Source organism: Cheilinus undulatus, linkage group 9 (genome assembly GCF_018320785.1).
Source record: "Cheilinus undulatus linkage group 9, ASM1832078v1, whole genome shotgun sequence".
NCBI classification, from domain to species: Eukaryota; Metazoa; Chordata; class Actinopteri; order Labriformes; family Labridae; genus Cheilinus; species Cheilinus undulatus.
Window position 1 is genome coordinate 11,337,772 of NC_054873.1, and position 26,498 is coordinate 11,364,269.

General features: G+C 39.9%; 1 protein-coding gene across 10 annotated transcripts in view; it reads left to right on the forward strand.

The window, feature by feature from the left end:
* Positions 1 to 26,498, forward strand: part of LOC121514718 (unconventional myosin-IXAa-like) — a 228,594-nt gene that overhangs the window by 137,915 nt on the left and 64,181 nt on the right. For 6 of the 10 annotated variants that reach the window (XM_041794962.1, XM_041794964.1, XM_041794966.1 and 3 more), the window contains 3 exons: positions 4,907 to 5,007; positions 6,714 to 6,840; positions 17,511 to 17,600. In XM_041794962.1, the coding sequence (XP_041650896.1) occupies positions 4,907 to 5,007; positions 6,714 to 6,840; positions 17,511 to 17,600 (318 nt within the window). The remainder of the gene's footprint in view (positions 1 to 4,906; positions 5,008 to 6,713; positions 6,841 to 17,510; positions 17,601 to 26,498) is intronic. The other 4 variants (XM_041794963.1, XM_041794971.1, XM_041794970.1 and 1 more) reach the window with 1 other exon arrangement.

Below are 26,498 nucleotides of genomic sequence, written 5' to 3' on the forward strand. Positions count from 1 at the left end.
CAAAACATGAGATAAAAGTTGAAATCATGTGTTTAAAAGTCAAAATATTTGAAAGGTCTAATAGGTCAAAATTTGGGATTAAAAGTCAAAGATGGGAGTTGAAAAGGTCAAAATTGTCAGCTAGATTTCAAAATCATGAGCTGAATAGGTCAAAAGATGATTTAAGACTTTATACTGTGAATCTAAAAGTTCAAAATATGAGATACAGATTCAAAATTATGAATACAAAAGGTCAAAATATGAAATGAAAAATCAAAATCTTAAGTTTTTGTTGTAATTGTGAAATGCAAAATTGAAAATATGAATTGAAAACACACATTAATTTCTTTTCCCACATTCCTGACCTTTTTAAAAGAAATGATTTAAATTCTTTACTTTATCAGATTTTCATGACTTTACAAGGATTTTTTAAATCATCAAGTTTACATGTTGAACTGGAGGAAATCTGCGGGCCTCATACTGGTGAGCCAATTATGATAAAAATATGATATGATTTTGCAGGCTGGGTTTAACTTAACCACGGGCCAGATTTGGCCCCCGGGCCGTAGGTTTGACACACCTGGTTAATGTGTTAAAGAAGACCAACCACATCTTGATTCACAAGATCACCATCAGCCCTCTCATATCAATCCTGCAAAGGAAGTAAAATATATTCCTAAATTTTGCACTATCCCTTTAACTTCTCTGACTCTCCCTCGGCTCCTCTCGCTCATATTTCTTCAGCTGTCCAGCTGTCCCCTCTTACTGTTTGCTGACACACCGTCTCCCTCAGGGGTCGGTCAGTGACCTCATCAGTCCATGACCCCGCCGTCTGAGGAGATGATGTCACTGCCTCCAAATACACACTCAAACACACACGCACGAACACACACAGAAACCTCAGCAGGCCTTGACAGCTGTCTGAACATCTGACCAACCCTTCAGGCCTATTTAACCGTTGACCTCTGCCGTTGGTTAACGTGCGCTCAGTAAATAGAGACACTGAGCACTTTGAGTGGTGACTGGTATCCACAGATTCCGGCAGCAACATCTGGAGCTGAAAATAGAAGCGTGCACACATGTTTTTAACAGATATTTGACTGAAGATCCCAAAGACCAAACATTTCTGGATGTTTGTATCTGATGTGTGCAGTTGGGTGTTTGGTCTTTGGTGGCTGTGGGTTTGCATTGTGCTTGTTTTGGTGTCTTTGGCTTTGCTGTGTGGAGTCTAGTGATGGGGTGGCATGCTGGTTTTGGCAAGTGACAACATAAATCATGATTTAGTCCTGGTAAGTAAAAGGAAAACCTTGACTGAATGCACCAACTCCTAACTGAACCCATGAGGGATTTGTGCAACAGCTTAATGTGCTTGGCTTCTTATTTGGCTTAAACTAGTGAAACACTGCACCAGAAGTGTTGCAACTGGCATGAAATTTGCATTTTCAAGTTTTTAAAGAAGAAAAAGGAGTCTTTGTTTGACAGAAAAAGAACAGATTGGTTCTCCATCATCTCCGTGCAACATTCTGTTCTTTTAGAAGGTTTTTGACCAAAGTATTCTCTCACAACTCAACCGAATCGATCTCTTTATTTTCTCAGCTTCCTCCATCGTATCACTTTGTGCTGCTTGGCTCTGAAGCCTCACATACCCAGCAATTTAAAAAGTAGCTTTTCCCGGGCCTCGCTGAAGCTCGAGAAGCCTCAAACCCTTGTTTTGTTGCAACTGGAGAAGCTCGCTGCAGCTTACGATCCTTGGCTCTGCAGTTTCTGATGACTTTTGAGCCAGAGGAATAACAATGGAGCAGCAGAGAGGAGATGTTAAAGCGAAGCAGGGGCAGAGTGCGGATTATTATGGGTTCCTGTGTCTCCTCTCGCTGGCCGCTCGCTGTGGTATGTGTTAATTACAGCCTGAGCGAGGCTCGCCACTGGAGCAGAGACACACTGACCGACTGGAGAGCCTGAGGAGACACACAGTCACCCCCTTACTTTACTATCACTCCACGAGACTCGGGTCTCCTTGAACCAAGCTGGGTTTCCCAGGAGAATCTGATGAAAAGATGCAGTTTTCTTCAGCTGAAATTAGAGGATTTTCTTACTCTTCTACTTGATAAATCTCTCCATTATTACTGTCATCTGCTGAGCTGAGCAGACGAACATGATCGTCTCATTCATGGAGTGGAATTACTTTGTTAGCTTGATGCTAAAATATAATGGAAATCGCCCTTGAAAGGCTTCTGGAATTAGCATTGCAACTGAGGTTAATTTAACTCAAGAAGCATCAATTTAATTCAACAATGTTACATAAGGCTGGCCACATACTGGACGACTTTAGGCTTGAATTTAGATCAGATTTGCACCCCCTGATGATCAGAAGGGCATGTCCTGATTCAAGGCTTGTTGCAGACCATTGTTTTCACAAATAATCTTCAAGTGTGTGGTGTCAGTACCACCCCTTTTTAAAGGCACAGTGTGTAATATTTAGCCTTTAGCTATTAGCAGAACAAACTTGGTGAAAAATAAAACATAATCTGCATAAATAGGCCTTTACAAATTAGCGATCAGTCACCTTAAACTGTAGTATTTCCATTAACCTAGAAGAGGCCTTTTAGTCATACATAAGGAGGGTCCCCTCCATGGAGTCCGCCATCTTTTTTGCATCCTGCATGTTTCTGCAGTACCACAGAAGGGACAAATAGACTCCTTGCAGATGACGTCATGTAGCAGTGAAGTGCACTCCATGGGGGGCAAGAAGGGATTTCTGCATAGAGAAATGTGAACAAAAAGGCCATGTTTTAAGCAATTTACATGCAAAAATAAAAACATTCTTATTTTTAAGTTACTTTTGTGTCAAAAAGTAGTGAAATATTCAGGTACAACATTTTTAAAAAAGTTGTAAAAAGTCACGGAGAAACAGCAGCAGGATTAAAGAAGCCTGGATGAGCAGTGTCACACAACGCTCATGTATGGTCCGTGTTCACAGAGCGATTTGATTGGCTTAGTACAGTTTTGTTATGATGTGGCTCATTAAACTCTGATCTTACCCGTGTTTCCTCAGCTTATGTCTGTCTCACCACCCTCCAACCATGCTCGTTGTAACAAAACAATCCATCAAAGAGATCCAGATCATTTGGCTCAGCTCAGTAGAGCAGGTTGTTTGTCTCCCAAAACGGATCTTCATTTGGTACCAATTCATTTTTGAAAATTCTGACTAAATAACAGAAACAATTAAGGATGGAGAAAAGGAAACTGACCCTCAGATGGGAGCTAGCTTCAGTGACTAACATAAAAGAGCCGTTTCTTAACACAGACTCGGTCATGAACAGCACGTCTTTAATCAGCCCTGTGGTAAAAAGCATGATTTTTGACAAAATGAGGATTTTATTACCTGTTAAAGATTTACCTGGCCCCCATGCCGAGTTAATCTGTTATACTGTGGAAAAAAAATTACTTTTTTTAAAATGTAGGGATCGTATTTAATGTATGGTGAAATTTCCCATTTAGAGCTTTAAAGTTCCAGATGAAAAAATGTTAACGTTTGGCCATAAGAAAGTGGTTCTACTCATGTTTTTTCTTACCAGAAGACCTTTGTAATAACAGTTTATTATGGATCCCAGGTTTGGAACCACTGCTTGAAGTTATCCCAAAATTTAAATAAAAGCCATTTACAGACACTGTGTTTCATCTTTATTGTTAGAAATGGAGGACTAAACTGAACTCTTAGCCTGTTTATACCATCTGTTCCTGGACATGACAGAATTCAGTTGGCTGTAGATCCTTCATGGTGGTCTCAACTATAAAGTCTGAAGCTCTTGCCCTCTGTCGTAGCATCATTAGTGGTGAAATGTGGAATTTGAGTCTCATAACTTGGCTTTTTGGCTTGGAATGACTTCACATTTTACCCCAGTCGCTGAAAAGGATGAGCAGAGTAAGGCTTTGTTTGTAAATTTGATCTGAGGCTCAATACGAGAATGAACATCATGATTTATTTATGAGAAATTACAAAGGATGAAGGGAAAATGATCCTTATGCATCCAGATTTCCAGAGATTGCTCCTCCTTGAAATAATTTTATTTTAGATGTAGAAAAATTCATTTCAAATTATACAATCATGCACTTTTTGAAGCAAACATTAGCATTACTGTAAATAGCACTGAATTTAGAGAGTTTAGGACTTGACTTGCTGACCTGTGGTGATCTGTTCTGATCAGCCAAGACCAAAAACTGACTTGTAAATTGCAGCGCAACTTTAAACTAGTTTTGATACTGAATAATGATGATTTTTATAGATCAATGTTATTTTTACATGTTAAAATTCGTATTAAATGCGACATCATGAAACTTATCCACCTTAAAATAGTAACTTCTAACAGCACAAGTATTTTCAATAGTAGAATGGCATCCGTCCTGTTCCTATTGGACTCCGTGGCTGTTTGCTTTAAGCACGATGTAACTGGAAGCTCTCATAGAAGTTCATACAGTTTTATGGAATTGGTTCACACACCAGCGTTAAGCTCATAAGAAGCCAGTCAGCCTATCTCTGTACTGTTTGAGACAAAGAATGAAGCTAAGAGACGGAAGAGGATGGTGGCTGATGAAGAGAAGAAGAGAGTGAAGAAGGACACCATAGCAGACCAAACCCACCTCTTACATAATGTTGCTTTAATTGTCATCTATCCATACCTGAGACAAAAAGGCTGTTGTTTTAGTTGGCATTTTTAGAAAGCTTTGCTGAACTGTTTAAAGGTTGTCATATGAATATCATAAAGCTGTGTAAAAGAAGAAAACTGACTCTGACACTAATGAAGGTTGTAGCTCTGTATCTTTTTTAGTTCATGTGAATGTTGCTGAATTGTTTCATTCATCCTTTATGATGCTAATGTCTCTCTCTGTCTGCCTCTGTCTGTGTCTTTTTGTTTCCACCTGACACCAGCAGGACTGCTTCACAGTGGAGGGAGAGGATCTGAAACACGACTTTGAGCGGCTGCAGCTGGCGATGGAGATGGTCGGCTTCTTACCCACAACACGAAAACAGTAAGATCAGCTACGTCATGGCTTCAGTGCTGCCCGTCATTAGAGCAGTGTTGCTTTTCAGTAGATTCCCATGCAGAAATTCTTCCCATTGTGCTACTGTTGAAAGTCCTTGGTGTGTCTCTAGTTTAGGCTGTCCACTTTTGATCTGATCACTAAAACGACATGTTAATACTACATGTAAACACTATAAAAAACCATGTTCCTCCTCTTTTAATAAGCTTGTTCAAAGCTCAAGGTTTAAGGAAGTAAATAGTAAGTGGACTCGAGCCTGTACAAAGCTTTTCTAGTCCTGTGTGCACCTAGATGTTTTTCTCTTAAAAGGGTTTTTTCTTTTTTTTTTTTTTTTTTTTTTAAGTTGAGTCATATGAGGTATGCAGCAGTAGTAGTGGCATAAGCCTCCAGTTATTTCAGTGAGCATTGCTCCTTTAAGAAGGACTCATTGGTTGTACCGGCTAGGAAGAGTTTTTGGTAAAAATGGGCCACAAAACAATGTTGGCTCAAACATATGCGCTGTCAAATTTTTTTCGAAGCATTTTGTTTTATTTTGCAATGCAAGAGCACATAACCAGTAGCCAAAGCCTGCATTGCAAGATAGTGACAAAAACACAGAGGCTGTCTGGGTAAAAAATAAAGTTCTTCAAAAGTTTGCAATAGTAGCCAGCACTGTTTGGCTGTGGCCTTTTTTTTTTTTTTTTTAACCAAAAACTTGCTTAAATCCATGGAGAAACTGTACCCATCTGCTACACTGGGCAGCCTAGCTTCCTGGACAGTACAACCAGCGAGTCCTTCACCGAAATCACTGAGGCCAGTGCTGCTACTACTGCTACGTACCTCATATGGCTCAAAAATGCAGAAATATCCCTTTAATGTCAGCCCTGTGAATGACTTTACCAGTCATGGGTAGAGCTCATTTCTCACCCAATGGCAGCTGGGATCGTTTCAAGTCCCCTGTGACCTCAAATGGGATGAGCAGTATAGATAATGGGTGGATGAAAAGATAAGTCTATAAATGAAGTCTCTGAGGTCGCTGTACTTCAGCATGAATTCTTCTATCAAAAGGCGTCATACATGACACTATGTAAAGACGGTTAATGCAAGTTGTTTGAAAGTGATTGGAGGAGATGAAGCTGATGCCACAGCTACTATACCTGGAAACATGTTGAAGGATTACGGAAATTTAAAGCAACTATACTGTGAAGCCTGTACCTAGTTTAATACTAGCACAGACGATGCTTGTGTTAGCGCTGCTAGCATTTGTGGTATGGCAAAAGACAGCATCGAGCTAATCTGGGAGCAGTTTTAGTAAACAGAGATCTCCATCAGTGAAGCCCAGAAAACTCGGATACTTTAGAGAGGTTTCTAGCCATGCACTCTCTGGAAATTCAAAGCATGCTGCTAGGCTAACCCAGGGAGCATCTTTTAAGTGGAGCCTTTCTGCCAAGTAAAACTGTGTATGCATTTTGCAATAAAATGGTTAAATGTATGACAAATTTTTTCTTGAATGAAATAAATGTAATGCTACGTTTTCTATATAAACCCTCTCTTGACTCTGAAATATTTAGAGATAAATACATCACTTCTGTAATACAATTTTAGTGTGATGCTTGAGGAAATCTGAGCCAGGAAATCCTTTTTTCATAAAAACAGATGATTTACTGTTGGAATTAGTGTGACTGTACAGACAGTAAGTGTTTTTTCTTTGTCAGGATCTTCTCTCTGTTGTCTGCAATCCTCCACCTGGGAAACATTCGCTACAAGAAGAAGACCTACAGGGACGACTCCATCGACATCTGTAACCCAGAGGTGCTGCCCATCGTCTCTGAGCTGCTAGAGGTGAGTGCCACGCTTTAACAGGCCAAGAATCACGTTTTCCTCAACTGTGCTGCACATGAGTCACTTTGATGATAATTCATATTTAAAATATGAGGAGGGGAGAACACTTCTGACATGTGTGAGCGAAAAAGCAGAGAACATTTTGTCTCACTGACTTTCTGCTGGAATACAATCCTCTAAATACTTTGAAGGATAATAAAAATGAAGCATTGGAGCGGGACTTTACCACAGGGCTTGTTTATTCTCCCTGAATACTTTCTTTGCCATTTTGTCTCAAAGTTATTCCATTACATGCCCACTGGAGATACTTAAAACTCCACAGACTTACTGAACGCTGAAGAACAAGCAGTGTTCATCTGAACAAATGACTTTTCCTTTTGCCCTGGATTATTTTTTTTTAACTCTATGTCAAATCAGGCTTCTTTCTGCCAAGGTTTACTTCCCATCCGTGGCCTAACAATAACCTTCTAGAGAGCTGCTGTCTCACTGGGTATGAGCACAGCTTGTGTTGACATCGGAAGTGAAGAGGTGCTTCAAGAGCCGTCCAGAGTTGTGTTGTTGTTGTTTTGGTGTTTTGAGGCTATTTTCAGAGCTCTTGTGCTGCTGCGTAGGCCGCTTTCACACCAGGAACAACAAGTCCTGCAATGCAAATAGAACTTTTCTCACAACTTCCCTTTATCTCTGCACAAACAACATTTAAACCCAACAGAAATATACATTCAGTGCAAAGGTAGATCATGAAAACAACACACATTACACACATCTGCAGAGTCTTGAAACAAATGATGAACAGATTTTGTTTTTTTAGGAGTGTCAGCGAAAGGGAAAAGAGAGGTAGAAATCATTTTAAACTTCTAATGGCTCTTTGGCTTTTTCACACACCTGGTTCACATACAATCACCCCTGTGGTGCAGACAGCTATAAAGGTTGTGGGACTGAAAACCTTTACATATAGTCCATGTATAAGGAGTCTGTTCTCAGGCACAGAGAATTGTCTGATATTTCTCATGTCCTTTCACCTTCAGTATGAACTTCTATCATCTTGTATGTGGTACAGTCTTCACAAATTTAAGTTCAAACTGATATAGAAAAACATTTTATGCCCATACTCACTTAAATCTGAATGTTTCTTGAGGATTTATGGGTCATGCAATAAGATCATGGCGTTCTCTTTCTCTCTTCTGTTACACCATGATGTCATACTGCATCAGATCATATTGGGTTGTAATGAGTCGTATCCCATTTCTTTACATATCATCATATTGTATCATGTTGCATCGTATCCTCTCTTATCCTTTTGTGTCGTATTGTACCCTACCGCGCAAGATAGTATCTTATCGTATAGTTGCTTATCATTTCGTTCTTAACCTATTGTATTGGTCCTTACCATACATATCGTATCGTGTCGTATCGTATCGTATCCTTTATTATCGTACTGTACCCGACCATACCTTACTGTGCCATATCATATCTATTATACCGTAATGTATTGTATCATGTTGTATCATATCCCTTCATATCAATTGAACATTTTTCTTATGTGCCGTGCTGTACCCTGTGTGCCATATTGTATCAAACTGTATCTTTTGTTTTGTGATGTAACGTATCATACAGTTTCTTAACCTATTGTATTGATTCAGATCATAATGTTTGTATGGTGCCATAACCATTTCTATCATATTGTTTTGTATCGTACTCTACCTTGCCATTCCTTTTTGTATTGTATTGTATTGTATTTTTTCGCATCATATAGTATTGTTTGTACTGTGCCATATCCTATTGTATCCCATAATATTATATTTTAATGTACTGAACCTTAGTGTTCCATGACATATCACATCATATTGTATCATACCCTTCATATAAACTGAATATCTTTTTATATCACATGTGCCGTACCGTACCCTACATGCCATATCGTATCCAATCGTATCGTATCGTATCGTATCGTATCGTGTCGTATCATATCGAATTTCATCGTATCGTGTCGTATCGTGTAATATTGTATCATATCCTTCATATAAACTGAACATCTTTTTATATTGTATGTGCAGTACCGTACCCTACGTGCCGTATCGTATCGTGTCGTATCGTATCGTATCCTATTGTATTGCATGATTTTGTATCTTATCATTTTGGTTTGGATTGTCTTGTATTGTTTGTACTGTGTCAGAACCTATCCTATCCTATCATATTGTAACATATCGTACGATGCGGTATCCTATCATATCTTATTGTGCCATATGGTCTTGTATCTTATTATATCAAATTAGCTTTGACTGAATCATATTGCAATGTTTGTACTGTGCCATAACTTATTGTATCCGATCATATCATGCAAAATTGTCTTGTAACGTATGATATTGTGTCGTATCATACTTGCTCGGATCATATTGTATCATTTGCCATAACCTATTATACTGTATTCTATCATTTTGTATCATTTTCATATCGTATTGGTTTGGATTGTATTACATTTTATGTACTGTGCCATAACCTATTCTATCATATTGTACTGCAGCGCATGGCATGGTATCCCACTGTACATATCATATTGTGTCATATCATCATCATTTAGTATAGTATCACATTGGATTGGATCATAATGTATCATTTGTACTGCGATAACTAATTGTCTCGTATTGAATCATATCGCCTCATGTTGTTAAGGTTACAAAGTGCTTTACGTCAACATTTCTCAACTTATGTTCTGCCAAGGCACTCCTCAAAATAACTGAAAAATCTCAAGTCATCACAGTCAAATGTCCTAATATTAAAAAAAAAAACATTTTGCATCCCTGTGACAGCCAAGAGATTCTTGTATCATTCAATCTTGTATCAATTTCTGTAAAATGGTCATATAGACCTTAAAAACACGCTCTGTCACATTTTAGCATCAAGCCTTTCTTGGGGTGTTGTATGGATCAGGATCATATCCTGTTTGGTTTATGGCTTACATTTTCTGTCAACTCGTAATTTAACTCTTTTTGTGATCAAATATTGTCATTTTAGTAATAAAGGTTAAATTAAATTGAAGCAAAAGCTTGTACAAACAATTATTCACCCTCCTTGGTTCATTGGTACAGATTAAGAATAATATTGGCATTAGGAAGAACATATAAAAAATAAACAAAACACACATAAAGCAAGCAAACAAAACATTTAAATGCACATAAGGCAGACCTAATCTGGTTCTTTTAAGGGTAAGAGCCACTTAATGTTGTTTTGTTATTACCAAACCCCTTTTTCATAAAAACTAATCAGAAACAGATACAGGCTCATTAAATGATTAAAGTAAACCTTTCATTCATACTTTGGTTGTAAAAGACTTTGTGTTTCTTAATTTTCAGGTGACGTATTTTAGTAAATCTGATTCTTGTACAGCCTGTTCCCTATTTATTGTTAATCCCTGCTTGTACAATACAAACGTTTCCTGTCCAAATCTTTATTTTCAGGCAGATTAGTTTGTTTCATTGCAGCCTTTTTTTTCCTGTGAATAAAGTTCAGTTAAAGTTAAGCCACCCTCTAGTTTTTCACCTTATGACTGTGACACTGTAGGGGGAAAACAGCGTCAGAAGGGGCTTCAAGGAAATTATTTTAGAGGGCAGACCTGACAAACTTAACTTTTCACTTTCTACAAAACAGCATTATTGTGCTGTTATTATGGCAAATTTTAGAACCATTAAGCACAAGTAAATCACAAGAAATTCAGTGTCTTTTTGGGGGCCTCTTACTGCTGTAGTGGGCCAGAGTGAAGCCTCCATGTTACTTATAACTTACAGGTAAAATCACCAGAAACAGATTAACAACCGCTCTTCTGGGGATTTAATGAAGCAAGAAATGGCAGTATTTTCACTACACTGGGGGCAAATTTCTCTGACCTCTTGATGTAAACTTATGGCTGCTCCATAAGTCCCTAATAGGGCTGTGTCAGTAGTGCACAGAGTAGGAAGTTGGCTGGAAGTCGTCTAAGGCCAACTGTTGACTACACTGGAAGTACTGAGAAGTCAGCATGGGTTCCTAGAGGCATATACATCAGATGATGATAGACGATGATTGCTGATGTTATCTGATACTGCTGCAGAAAGTGAACAGTAAAGCACTTCATACTAAGCTTATATACCCTTATTAGTCTGATCAGCAGGTTTGGGCTGCATTATTTGGACTCTTTAAGGTCTGCATGGTAAAAAGGAAAGAGTTTGTTGGTATGGGTTAAAGCTCTTCACCGTGTTTACAAATGACTGAGCTGAATTTGTTCAGACCACACACACATACTCACATCTATCAATGCGGACAGCTCAAACATCCACATGCTGTTCTGATTTACCCTCCGATTGGCTGATGGTCTCATTTCCCCATCCCTCTCGCAAACCTCAACGATTAGCCGGACGTCCTTGTTGAGTTGCTGACAAAACAAAGTCCAGAGCGTGCCGGAGACTCCTGTCAGCAGCACAGCAGGGATGTTATGACTGAGGCCATCTCTGCTGAGGTTCCTCTCTAACATCCAGAGAGGAGAGTCTTTGACTCTCCAGAGGTTCAGAGAGGCAGTGACCTGACTCCAGCCACATGTTGGCCACATGCTTGGTGGGGGGGGGGTTTCGTGTTTTAAGTTCAAGTTTATTTGGATGTCTGTTAGTTGGTGGAGAGGCTTCGACTATTTGTCCCCGAGGACTCACGAAATATTTTTAAAAGAGAAGATGAAGAAAGAAAGAAACCAAAACAAGTTTAATGACATCAAACGAGCATTTTAAGGGCATATTAGGTTTTCAGTTTGGCAACAGTGCAGATGAACACGATGGGAACGGGAGTGTTGTAATAGTCAGATAACTAGACATATAGTCATGTGCATAAGTTTTAGGCATGCAGGGTGCTAAGGATTCATCACAGGGCCTGATGTGCTACACTAGGTCTTTTCAGCTGCGGTTATACACCCAGAGACCGGCATCAGTTATAGGGTTCTTGGGACATCCAGAGCATGACCAGGGACTCATGGCAATCCTGCTACCTGCCCGGATGGTACCCTAAGCCAGTGGTTCCAAAACTGGGGTTGGGGCACACCTGGGGGGGCGCCAAAGATGTCGGGGGGGGGCAAAGAACCCTGTCTGCTCTGACACTGTCAAAATTAGATGTACATATATCTTCAAAAAATGAAAATAAAGTAGGATTAGAAACCTAATGTACAAAGGCATATTAGGGCCTCCCTAAAAGCAAAAAAGTAACAAGAATCTGTTAACATTACACAAAATTTGTTGAAAAAATTAAATTTGTGAGATTATAAAGCTGTACATTTCCTGGGAAACAAACTCAGAATGTCAGTGTTTAAAAAATTGTAAATTTACAAGAAAAAACTTGAAATTTTCAAGTTTATAAGTCTTCAGTGTCAGCATTAGAAACTCAAAAATGTCAGTTTTTTCAAATCAGAATTTTACAAGATTGTTAAGTCAAAATCCAATCCAGATTTTTGTTTCATTTAAATGTCCGATTGTTGATGTAAAAAATTTCTATTTTTTTCTTGTAAATTTAAGATGTTTTAAACTTGAGAATTTTGAGTTCCTTCTTGACAACGGACAGATCGTTTTCATTCATTTAATATTTTTAGAGTGATCCTAATACACCGTTATTGTAATGGATAGCTTATTCATAGACCTCAGGAGCCAGTACATGATGGTGTATTATGCTGGGATTTTGCAGTAGGCCATGCTTTCTCACCACATCCACCCCTTACTCTGCCCTAAAGGTGTGGACTTTGGTCATTTCTCCAGATTATTCAGATTCAGAGTATTTTGCTGTGCCCCTGGTGTAATGCAGGGACATTCAGAGCACGACTGGGGTTGTGTCAGTTTTCCCTCCCGCCCAAAGGTGCCCCCAGATGCTTTGCCACATCAACACCTTACTTCAGCCTCTATTTTTGGCCTACATGTACCTAAAAGTTCTGCTCAGTACTCTAAAAGTGATAGTTTTTACTTTGCCTGGAAGAAGTAGTCATGGTGTACAACACTATTGCATCCAAGTATCTAAAAACATCTTTTCAAGATGTTTACTTGTATTATTCCAAAGATTTCCTAGTTTATATCAGTCTATCAGTTGACTCTCTTTGAGGGCAGTGAGGAGTATATGTCAGAAAATGTGGGGAAAATTGACATAAAGTTTACTCAAGCTTGCATCACTTTCAGCTATTTAATTTAAATAGGATATCAAAATGTGAAGATTAGATTGAATAAAACATCATTGACTGTGGTTTATTCTTAGTCAGACTCATTTTAGCATTTGTGTGGGCTGTTTTCATCAATAAAGACAACTCCCATGATCTCATGCTATTTTATGGAACCCCAAGCTAATTTTTTTGTTATGTTGTGCTCTATAAACCTCTTTAAGCAAAAATTAAATGTTGTGCATTTGATTTAAGAGTAATTTTGTGGAACAAATGTGAAGCATTTTATTTATAAGAAAAATCTATTAAAAACGTTATTGGAGAGAACTTTATAACAAACAGATTTGTACCAAAGGCATAAAAACTTTACACCAGAAACTCAGGACATATTTCTTTTTTTTTTTTTTTAACTTTATTGTTACAAAAATTTGAGACTTTTTAAAAAAAAATGGACATTTCAGAAAGGAGGCATTAACGCAATGTTTAGTTACACGAAGATTTAAGGTAACAGTAATGTATGGATAATGCAGGACAGGTCTGGGAGTGAGTCCTGCTGTTGTCATGGTGAATTAAGATGCTGTCTGACAGTTTACAAAGGAAAAAATGCCAAGAAAGGTGTTGCTTCTTCTCTCACTGTGGCAGTTGTCAGGAGTCATGTGACCAAAATATCAAGCATGTCAGAAATCCACTTTATCCACCACTTTAATATCCACAAGGCGAGGTATATGGCATTAAGTTAGAAGCAGGATAAAGGAGGAGCTGGGGTGGAGGAAGGTTGCAAGAACAGCTTGCAGAGAGAGCGACAGAGCATGGCCAGGCAAGAGCAGTTTATATAAGGCAGCATGAGTGCAACTGGCCAGTAGTGTGCTTAGAGCAAATCAGCTGGCCATCAGCTGATAAAGGGCTTACATTAGATCAGCTGCTAGGGGCAGAGCTCGACTCCATTGCCTGTCTGTACTTATGCTAAACACTCAATTTAATGGTTGTGAAGGCAAATAGACAATAATTTCCAGGTTTTTGGGGATGCCAATTAGATATGAGACTATGAAGTATAATACAGTCAAGCACAAGCTCAGATGTGGGCCATATTTCATTTCGTTTCTAGAATTTGCTGCGGGCCGGTCAAAATTGGACCGCATTTGGCCCCGGGGCTATAGTTTGGACACCCCTGGTGTAGTCTGAAACCATGACTTAGAGGTAGGAGACAAATGTTTAATAGTGTTAAACACTGAGAAAAATGCAGGAGTGCATGTACAAAATGACTCGCTGATATCGGATAAGCCTGGCTTTATGGCATTTTTTGCACTTGAGTTCTGGTTTATTTGCTTTCTCTGTGTAGGTAACCCAGTTGTTTAGCTAGTTTCTCAAAGAGTGAAATGAGACATTCAAAGTAGCAATGGTGTTCCTCTTTTCCATCACTGTGACAGTAGGAAGACACTTTTGTGGGTATCATCCAGCAGCTGCTCTATAACATGCACAATACTAATGAGTTTGAAATAAGTGTAATGCTTAAATTTGGGATCTTAACCTCACTGTGATTAATGCATTCATGCAAACATCCCTATTTCTGATAATAGAAACAGATCCACAACCCAGCTAAGGTTTACATTAGACAAGGTCAGATGCAAACCATGTTAGGAATCACCAATAAGGAACAAATTTACTTCCAGGCATTTTTTAAAAACAGGCAAGAGTTTCAGCTGTGTTATATGTAATGAGAGTATTCAAACATAATTTTTTTATAGCTAAAAGATGTTTTTACATACTTGTACAGCTGCTTTTCATATCCCAGTGCCATTTAAGCATGTAAACAGTTACAAAACTGAAAATATATTTAAATTTTTACTAAAATTGAATTTTCTTGATGCCTTACGCCCACTGACATTCTTTTTGGACCAGACAGGCGCCATCATAAGGGTTAGCTCTTACTTTCTCTTGATGATGCATAACTGTATTTTAAGAACCTTTACATACAGGGCTTGAAAGGATGTTGTGGTTTCCTGAATGCAGTTCTGTGAGTCATACAAGGCTGCAGGGAAAGTTCAGGTCAAGTGCAAACACACACAGACTCTGAGTGAGATCTTAATATGCGTCTGAATCCAATGAATGATTCAGACCAGATTTAAAACAGGGATATTTTAGTCAGGATGGGACGCCCCTCACTGTAACAGTGCCAAAGTGGTGTGAAGCTCCTGTCTTGGAGATCTGATTGGCACATGTGTGGACTGATGACTGAATGGGGACTAAACTCAATGGGACTTCCTCTTTCCTGTGGAGGTGGACCTGGAAGAGGAAGTTGAGCCTGCAGGAGCTGACGGACGGCTGACAGGCTCGATCCTCTGAGCCGTGGAGCTGAGTGATCGGACCTAACAAGAAACATTCCTGTGCTAACTGCTAATCGCTCCTGAGAGAGAGGCTTACTGTGAGAACAAATCCCACTAAGGCCTGAATTTGTTGACCGTATTAATGCTAAAAACAGCCTCTTGGACTGAAATATTTGAGTCTTTTTGAGGACATTCCAGTCCAAATGTTTTGTTCATTTATCATAAGCTGATATAGACGAATACACTCTGATAAAGTCCTGACAGGATTTTATTCTGTGAACCTTATCAGTGAACATGAGGCACTGCTAATTCTTCATTGGCCTTATGGGACAAGTTCTCAGATGTCAGTGGGAAATCTAATATAGGACTTTTTACACATCAAGGAAAATATATGTGTTTCTGCTAAAAGTAATGGTAATATTTAGGGTTAAAACATGAGAAACTAGAGCTACCACCTGCTGGTTCTTATGATGGACCTCAAGAACTTGAAATAAAATTTCCACAAAAAAAATCTCCTTCCTGGAAAATTTCTTTAAAAGTTACTAGTGATTCCCAAAACATAAAAATCTACCCAAATTCCAAAGACTTTGCCAAAATGTATGTGAAAATTCTTTAACATAAAAAAAATCCTAAAATATTTTTAAAATATTTTAAAAACATTTTAGGACTTTTTCAAACCTTCTGAAGAAGCATCAGGATTTAAATGCAAATTTCACAAATAATTTAATGAAAATTCCTCAAAATTTCAAGCAAATTCCACCCAATATTTCACAACAATTTGCCAAGAAATTTCAAATAAATTCCACCAAATTTCCAGGGAAAAATACTAAGATATTAAAAGATATTCCCAAATTCCCAAATATCCACAAATATTTCCCCCAATTTCACATGAAAAAAAATAAATTGTCAGAGCAAATCCCTCCAAGACTTCAGATGAAATAATCCAAAGTATATCCTAACATATCCCCAAAAATTCTCATGAAGACTCCTGACTATTTTAAAGCATTCCTTCCTTCCACATTCCAAGCAAAATATTTAAACTTTAATGGGAATTCTAACAGCAGATACACAACGATCTTGTCAGAAATCCAAAATGTAAAGTCTTCATAAATGTGCACAGAGAATAATGAGGCAGCAGCAGCATTACATCTGGAATAAGCCATGAATAGCGGTGAATTGTGCAGTTCGAGCAGCATCTGTCAGAGCTGAAGATTTACAAACAGAGATTCAACAAGACTGGTTAATTTGACAACAGAATCACTGACCCACAGCCACTGCTTACAAACTTGTGTGTATTGTGTGTATTGCATATGTATTGTGTGTGTATTATGGCATTAGAGCAGTGATCGTAGACGGAGCAGCAAGCCTGTTACCAAGCGACTAATACATGGAAATGTACCGGCTAAAGACCAATCACCAGGCTGCAGAATAGGCTTTGCTCTCAGTCGAAGGATTATCAGCCAGTGTGAAATGAAGTCTGATTATGCCACCCCCCCCACAGACCCACTCCCACACACACACTCACTAACATGTATACACACAGGCCGCCCTCCTCCTGTCCTCCCTCCTCTGTTTATGTCAAAGCCTTCACAAAAGAGACGGTTAACAGAACCAGATCCATAATGGCATTAACCAGAACATTAACACCCTGTCCTTTGGTACATGAAGACATCACACAGTCACACAAAGTATCCACACACAAACGCACACATGTGGTCTCAGCAGCAGCTGTTTGGGCCAATCCCGTAATCCCCGTAGATGAAGGAGATGTGTGCGGTGACATCTGCTTCTCCCAGTGTGGCCCTGTCATCACTGGTGCGTCTGGGGGGACAAGTTTAACGTCAGAGTGGACTTGCATGCAAGGTCGTATAGATGATAGAGGGTGTGAGCACAGAGAGGAGAGTTAGCGTGCTAATCTTGGACCGCTATGGTAGTTAAAAGCAGCACATTGGCTAAAAAGATTTAGATGGGTTGATTAGGGATGAGTGGTATGGATAAAATCTTGTAAATCTTCTGAGTGTAGTTTGATCACACTATGCCATGGTGATCTGTAGCATGATAAGAAGTAGAAGCACTGGCAAGCAAACTGGTAAGCAAAACTGGCCCTGCATAATGAAAACAAGTGACACATTGCTCTAACGTCATTTAAGCCTGTAAAACCTCATTGTTGACTCTGTGTTTTCTGTCCGCTGTAGGTGAAAGAGGAGATGCTGCTAGAAGCGCTGACGACCAGGAAGACGGTGACAGTCGGGGAGAGGCTCATCGTACCGTACAAACTGGCTGAGGTGATGCTTTCATGAACCACTGCACCACAGCAACATGAAGCAAAGATGCATCACTATAACATCTTCTACAAGCAGGGGCATAGCTAGGGATTTAGGGCCCCCAGAAAGAATACAACACAGGGACCCCTTTAACCAGCTAGGCAAGCAATAAATGTGTAATTTTTAAAAATATCTCTGCATTTTAATGTATTTTTTAATCATAATTTCCCCATTTATGAGCAACATTTTATTATGGTTAAATTAAATGTACTTGCTCCCCCCAGTATTTTATTTTTTTCTTTTCATTCAAATTTCAGTCTGTTGACCAATTAGTTTAGTCTCTTTTGATTCAATAATGACACCAATTAAGAAAAAATACATAAAAACACCCATGTCTATAAGTATTACTACCTCAAAAACACTCACGGTCACTTTATTAGGTACACTTGTTTGATCATTTATTGACCCAAATATCTAATCAGCCAATCACAGGGCAGGAATCAGTACATTTAGACCAATTGGCTGATTGATATCTGTGTTAATTAGCAGTTGACCAGTTGTCCTAATCAAGGATCATGAGTATATTAGTTTGTGTTTTCTAAAAGCAACTTTACACTTTGCTGTTCTTCTCCACCAAAGGTAAAAACAGCCTATGAAGGTTCAGCAGTGTCATGGTTTGAGTAAATCAGTCTGTAAATAGCATATTGGAGTCAGCTGTAGGGGGGAATCTGTGTTTGTGTTTGCATGCAAGTCTGGAGTTTGTTGTGGCACTTCCCCGGCCCCCTCCTCCTTCTCTAAGGCTCTTTTGATGGGGGTCTCTTCCTCTGCAACTTCCGATTTCCTGTCAAGTCAAACACACGCCGACTTCACTCTGTCCTCACAGCCCCCCTGCGCTCACAGTTTTACCTCTGGGTACCTCAGCTGACCTACATACGCTGTGTCGTCTATGATTGAGCGTGTGGATATTAATATTTAGCATTTTCAGAGATAAATGTGCGCTCTGCTCATGTCTGCAGGGCTTTTTCTTTGAGGGAAGAAATGCTAAACCTAGATAGCAACTTCCACCCCCTGCATAATCTAAGAATTAGTTTAGCCCGACAATGGTTGCTCCCTCTCTCACACCCCCCATCCTCCCAGTAATGTGGTCTGGTCTCAGGAATGTGCAACCTCCACTGGAATATACAGAAACAAGCCAAAGACAGATCATTAGTCTGTCTCTGTTTGTCTCTGTGTCTTTTTCTCCTTCAGACACACATTTCTAACACATTTAGGCCTTTTTCTGGACCAGTTATAAGATCAAAACGTAATCTTGATCAGGGCCAGCAGCTACGATAAACCCTGTTGCTCAGGTCCCGGTGTCATACCATGGAAGTTCCCTCCTGTCTGTCACTGATGCTCTTATCTGTCAGGTAAATCCTACAAATGCACAAGGAAAGAAAGAGGCAATGACTTTTTAATCTCTGAAAGTCACTCCACATAAAAAAGGAAAGCTAGAAAATAATCTTCAAGGGAAAGCCCTGAATGTATGCACTAAGAGAAGAAAATAGTTTGATTTTCTGCTATTTTTGTAGTCATGCCTCTCAACATTAAGACTGTAATAACAGATTGATAGATCATTTCAGTGCTGCAAAAATGAGTTACTGTCAATCATACTTAAACAGAAAAAGTATGTTCCCAACTGTTTAACTTGAATTGCTATAATTCCCTTTCTTTCATTGGCATTATTGTAGCTAATGCTCACACTAGAATGATCCGTTTGCACGGTTACTGAAAATAATATCAGTCGCCTGCTGCAGTGAACCCACCTGTTCACAAATACTTCATCTGCCAAAATCACTTTTACATCTACTATCTTTATTAGAAATGTTCAAGTAGATCTAAGGGCAGTTTAACTTCACATGCTGTAATTACAATTAGACTGCAGCTCTATTTATTTATCATCTTACCTGCTAATAATATATTACTGCTAATTTTTCACATATAGTGACCATTGTGTTTGACATTATAGCAATCTTAAAGAAGTTTTACGATGGATACAAGAGCTGACCTGCCCAATGATTTCTTTCTGCATCTACATACCTCACCACCCTTTTGCATGTCGGTCTTCTTTCTTCCTGCATCTCCCTCTTCTCTCTTCTTTGCATCCTCATCTTTTCTCTTTTTCTGCCTCCCCCTTCTGTATTTCTTCATCTACCTCCTCTCTGTTTTTGCATATCCCTCTTTTTCTTTGTGCATCCCCCCTCCCTTCTCTTTTTCTGCATCTCCCTCTTCTCTCTTTCTGCAACTCCCTCTTTTCTATTTCTGCATCTCCCTGTTCACTCTTTCTGCATCTCCCTCTTTTCTATTTCTGCATCTCCCTGTTCACTCTTTCTACAACTCCCTCTTTTCTATTTCTGCATCTCCCTGTTCACTCTTTCTGCATCTCCCTCTTTTCTATTTCTGCATCTCCCTGTTCACTCTTGCTGCATCTCCCTCTTTTCTATTTCTGCATCTCCCTGTTCACTCTTTCTGCATCTCCCTCATTTCTATTTCTGCATCTCCCTGTTCACTCTTTCTGCATCTCCCTGTTCACTCTTTCTGCATCTCCCTCTTTTCTATTTCTGCATCTCCCTGTTCACTCTTTCTGCATCTCCCTCTTCACTCTTTCTGCATCTCCCTCATTTCTATTTCTGCATCTCCCTGTTCACTCTTTCTGCATCTCCCTGTTCACTCTTTCTGCATCTCCCTCTTTTCTATTTCTGCATCTCCCTGTTCACTCTTTCTGCATCTCCCTCTTTTCTATTTCTGCATCTCCCTGTTCACTCTTTCTGCATCTCCCTCTTTTCTATTTCTGCATCTCCCTGTTCACTCTTTCTGTATCTCCCTCTTTTCTCTTTTTTGCATCTCCCTTTTCTGTCTTTCTCTGCCCCCACCTTCTCTCTTTCTGCATTTCCCCATTTTCTCCTTCTTACTTTTTCTCTCTCTGCATCTCTCTCCACTCTACTTCTCCCTTTTCTCTTTCTGCATCAATGTACCTCATGACACTTTTGGATCTACCTCTTCTTTTTCCCCATCTCCCTCTACTATTTCTGCATACTGTATCTTCTTTGCATCTCCCTCTCTTCTTTCTCTGTGACTACCTCATTTCTTTCTTCTCTTTCTGCATCTACCTCCTCTTTTTCCTCATCTCCTTCTATGCCTTCACAACCCCAACACAGATGGTTAGTGAGTGCTCACACCGTATGAGTGAAGTCAGAACATTCTAAATGTCAATAAAGCTTTCTTTAAAATGTTTCACACACGAGGGTTGAAGTCAGATCTATACTCTCATTTTCAGGTTTCAGATAGCCACAAACAGCAACACAACTGCTCCATCCATCTCTCTCTCACTCACAGAGAGACTAGCAGCTAAATAATAAATGTTCCATGTCAGCTGGAGGTCCACAGGTAGGCTGGTCTCCTGCTGGTTTATTAACCTCAGTGGGGATAGGCAAATCCAAAGGCATTCCTGCTTTTTCCATGCAGTCGTACAACCAAAATACCAAACATGCCAAAATCCATCTGACAGGCCAGGAGCAGCTGATCGGGCCATGGTTAGGCCATCATGTCCCCCTGTACACTGCCTGACAAATGATGCACAATCAGGCATGAGTAGCAAATGAGTCTGGCAACTCAAAATTTGTGTCTGGATCAGATGAAAATTGAACAGCTGAAGGTTTTACTGAATAGTAAACCACTATTTTGGTTTCATGGGTGAGGTTCAAATAATGAGGGAGAAAAGCTGTGAAAAGTTTCCTTCCTGGTTCATTCTGTGAACTTCTCTTAAAGCCTTCTGGGACTGGATACTGGGACTGAAGGCACACAGATATAGTCTTGAATAGTGCTAGGAGAGGAACCTAAAGTCTAGCCCTGTGGTGTACTTGCTCTGCATTCCCTGGACACTGATCTGAATTACAAGCTATAGCAAACCCTAACACTCTCTACTATCAAACTCTGATTTTCTTTGTTTCCACCTTTCTTTATCAGTCAAGCTGATCCTCTTGAACATAGACGTGTCAGAGCACCCTCACACAGTCACACTATATGAGAGCAGTGAAAGTGAAGCCCCGCCCTGTCTGACTGAGGGCCGTGGGAGCAAGCTGGGGCCACCTGTGGAATCCATAACACGCCTGTTTTTATACAAAGGAAGCTCTGAAAAAAGACCCTGGCAAATGTTGCTGCTTCTTCTCAGAAATCATTTCTTCCTATTTGGATGAAAACTGTTGGAGAAAGTGTGTTGGGCAACCGTCCCATCCACCCTCAGATGAGATGGGGAGATTTGGCGAGGAGTCTGACCTGCTGAACCTCTCCAGCTGAAGAGTAGAAGTTTGGCTTTCTCTCGACCGCTAAGACCTCTGAATTCTCTGGAAGAGGCTCTGGTTGAGTCAGGTGGAATGCACTTTTGAATTCTTGGTTTTGTTTTCAGATTTATAATGAGTCAAAGTCGTTCAGTATTTAAGCGGGGGAAATTTGGCGAGCAGTAAGGAGGTCAGAATGTGAAGTGGAGTTTGTAGATGTTTTTCAGTTTTACTCAAGGATGTTCAAGTGCTTTTGTGGCTACGCTGAATGAGTCACAAAAATGACAAGATTTGTTGAATCTGTCCTTCAATTTTTCTCATGTATTCCTTTATTTTGGGCATATTTCTATTTTTCTATTATCTGATTTTACTTTGTGTATTTCCATTGAACAAGCAGTCGTCATGACTCAGAATTGACAGATTGAAAAACAGAGTATGTCTTTTTACCAAGGCTTTGTGACTCCACTCATTTTTATCTTCCTCTTTTTGCATTCACTGCTTTGTCACTTCAGAGTAAGAAGGTTCCTGGTTGAGTCCCAGTCAGACAGGATCTTTGTGTGGAGTTTACATGTTGTCCCTGTGAATAGGGGGGTTCTCTCCAGGTACTCCAGCTCCCTCCCATAAACCAAAAACCAGCCTATTTGACTAACAAACGCTAAACTGGCCATGAGTGTATTACCATGAATTTTGGTCACTGTATGTCAGCCCTGTGGTTGACCAGTGACAGCTGCGGCATAATAATAGTTGGGATATTGTTGGCATGGTTTAGCTGAAGTAATTCAAAGCCTTTAGTTTCGCTGCTACACTAGCCCCCGCTAGAGATAACAACCTGACCCCATTATTGTCCGATGTAGGAGTCTGGCTGCTCAGCAGTCCTGGGTATTCTTTGATGGATCTTTCATTTTATAAAACATCCAAATGTTTTCTTTTTGTGAAAGGTCTGGACTACAGTCAGGCCAGTTCAGGACCCGGACTCTTCTACTGTTAAGCCATGCTGTTGTGAAGGATGCGGTATCTGGTTTAGCACTGTCTTGCTGAATGTACTGGATGGGAGCTAGGGATGTAACGGTTCACGGTCAGGGTTCGGTATGGGTTGGGTTTGAGGTCCCAGATTTATAATTCTAGGTTTCCCTTAGTTATCATTTTTATTTTTTTAAACTAACATTAGGGTGGTTTATAGTTTGTTCCATCTAGTGTCAGTGAGAACTATCTGTGACTTCGAGTACAGCTTGTGATGTATTTAACATGACACAAAAAAGAGGAAAATTAAAGAAATGCTAAATAAAAAGCAGCACAGAGGATAGCCCAATATCTCCTGATTTGGTCTGTAGCTCTATCTACAGGAGCAAGCTTTTCTTCTTTGTGTGTTTTGTTTCGTTTGCTTCTTCCTCTTCTTTGTTGGTTGTTTAGTAGCCGTTAACAAACACTTAGGGGTGTTTAGCCACCTGAATAGGCAGTAAATAAGGTCACATTTGTTTTCCTTTCTTTTTTTTTATTTTTAAATAGTTCCCAGGTATTCCTCACGTGACTATATGCTCCAAACTGTGACCCCTGAACTGCCATATTATGGGGCGAATACGAGGAGCATCACTTCCCTAATGGGTGCATATGTTGCTCTAAAACCTCTACATACATTTCAGCATTGATAGTCCTTTTAAAGATGCGCAAGCTGGTCATGCTATAGGCACTAATGCAACCCCATACTATCAGAGCTACAGGAGTTTGAACTGTGCACTGATAACAAGCTGGATGGTTTCGCTCCCTTTAGTCTGCAGGACATGGAGTACGTGGTTTCCACAAAGAATTTCAGATTCGGAATAATCTGACCACAGAACAGTTTTCCATTTTGCCTCGTTCATTTTAAATAAGTACTGGCCCAGAGACGACGGCAGCGTTTTTGGATCATGTTCACATATGGCTTCTTCTTTGCATGATGCAGCGTTTAACTTCACATTTGTGGATGACTCAGTGAACTGGGTGATTTCTGGAAGTGATCTGGAGCCCATGCAGTGATTACCAGGACATAATCATGCCTGTTTTTAATGCAGTACCGCCCTAGGACCCAAAGATCAGGAGCACCAAATTTTGACCATTGGCTCTGTCCCATGCACACATAACCTTGCAAAGCAGATATATTTGCCCATTTCTGTGTTTCTCACTGGTGAATCCATCTCGCAAAACTCCCATCTGAGCAGACTGGGCCTTGGAGGAAAGCGACAGGACCAATCGAGAGAAAGAGGATGTACTTTTGGGCGCGGCAGAGTCGTGACGCAAGCAAGCAGTGACAATAGGCTGCTGCAGTTATGGTGGATGAGATTAACGTGGATGCTGCTAAAGCGTCAGTTTGATCAGAACTTGGCGACATTTCTTCATTAAAAGAAGAATGTTAGCGTTATGCAGTTCTCTATGAAGTTTACTCCTCGGTATCGGCACACACCCATGATGTCACGTACTTTGTTGTTCTGATTGGCCCGTAAAGATGTGACACACAGAACGTTCATCCAATCACCCTCCACGTTTTTTTTTTTCAAAGGCTCTGCCCTTTCCCAAACACCGTCTATGGGAGGTTTTCCAGATGGATGTGTGAAAACAAATCCATCTGGCGTGTCAGGTTAATGCACACAGAGATTTCTCCAGATTCTTTGAATTTTTTGTTGATATTATGCACCATAGATGGTTTGATATTCAGTCTTTGCCATTTTACAGTACACTGAGGAACATTTTTCCTGAAACTGTTCCACAGCTTTTAGACACAGATTTTCGCAGATTGATGAACCTCTACCTATCTTTACTTCTGAGAGACTCTGCCTCTCTAAAAAGCTCCTTTTGTACCTAGTCATGTTACTGGCATGGTACCAATTGGCCTAATTAGTTGCTAAATTCTCCTCCAGCTGTTTTTCATTAAATTAATGTTTTTACATTTCCAGCCTTTTGTTGCCCTGTCCCTACTTTTTCGAGATGTGTTACTTCCATCAAAATGAGCTAATATTTTTCTAACCTTGCAAGGCAGATGGATCGGCCAGACTCCACGTCTGTCATCAGGCACATCCATCTTGCAAAACCAGTCATTAAGTAGGCCTTGTGGGTCCAGTAGCTCTAGACCAGTGGAGATCTACTGCTGTAGGCTGCACTGAGAGAGAAATACACCAGAAGCTATCAATAAAAAAGACAACAATCTGTTGGATTGTTTCTCTAAAAAAGCTAGGTGCAGATTTAACTTTGTCAGGCCTGGCTTTGAGAACTGAAAACATAATCTAAACATGCCTATATGAGTCCATTATAGTGTGCGTGAGTAAAGTGAGGCCCTGTCTGTCAAGATAAGTTTTTCTTATTTTAAATTTTTGATGTGGCTATAGATAATCTGACTGCACCGCTTCCTGCTTCCTGTTTGAAGACAGACACGAGGAAAAGGATGTGAGTGATCAGACGCTCATTCATCCTCTTTGCATTCATACTTTAGGCTGTTTCTCATTTAAGGCCACATAGTGAGAGAGGAGAGTCATCTCCTATAAAATGCATCACATAGATACACGTATAGACATGGAGGTATGTGCTAGGCTAATAGATAAACAACTACATAAAACAGATTAGAAACACATGCAGCCTGACATATTGTGGTGAAACGCTCACACACACAAAATATCCTGCAGCGAGGAAGCTAGAGGGCCACGTGCAGCGTGAGCTCATGCTGGTGCTTCACACCTCCTGTGGTTTTCAGGAGAAAAAAAAGAAAGAGACAGAAGAAAGAACTAAACAACAACATCAGCTCTGCAGTTTTATCCTCCCAAACTGGAGGTTTAACAGCCGAGGCCTTCAACAGTTTTCCAAAGTCCCTGATAAAGTTGTGCTAATTATTTTGTCAGTTTCGTGGGTGGCCCCCCAGTCAAATATTTTCAACCCTTTAGCTTCCAGCGATGTTCCTCGCTCTTTCTTAACTGGTGCCATTGTGTTGAATAATTAAATTACATGGCAAACACGGAGACATCGCACGCTCGCTGAGCATGTCAAATGTTCGCACATCACATCAGCTAATCCCCTGAGTTCCTGCCGGAGCATTTAAATCTTGATTCTTCTTCAAACGTTTTATTATTCATAACAATCTTGCATAACATTGTGGGAGCAGGGACGTCACAGGCGCACGAGCTAAATATATCCCGAAACAATCAATAATGCAGGAATGAAGAGGCAGCTTTTAAAACCCAGGTTCTGCTTCATCACGGCTGCTAGCTGCATGTGGTAGCGATTCACGCAGACCTTGATCCGGTTCACAGTGTCCCACAAAGTCCTCTGACAGGAACGGACAGTTTTTCTGTTGCTCATATGTAATTGATTTAAAACTCTCAGGTCAGCTTAATTTAGTTTTCATGTTTCAGTGGAGTCAGTCAGTGCCGGTCTTTGTTTCAGGAAGCTTTCAAATAACTTTTTCAGGAAAATTTTTCTGAACTTTTGAACTTTTTCTGTTGTGTTTTTTCCTTTTCTTCCTACAAGAGGATGTGTCACAGGGCAAATGTGATATTTTGATATCGTATTTATCTGGCCAAAGAGAAACTTTGTTTCTGAAGTCTGTCCCATGACCAAGATGAAGAGCCAAGATGGTGATTTT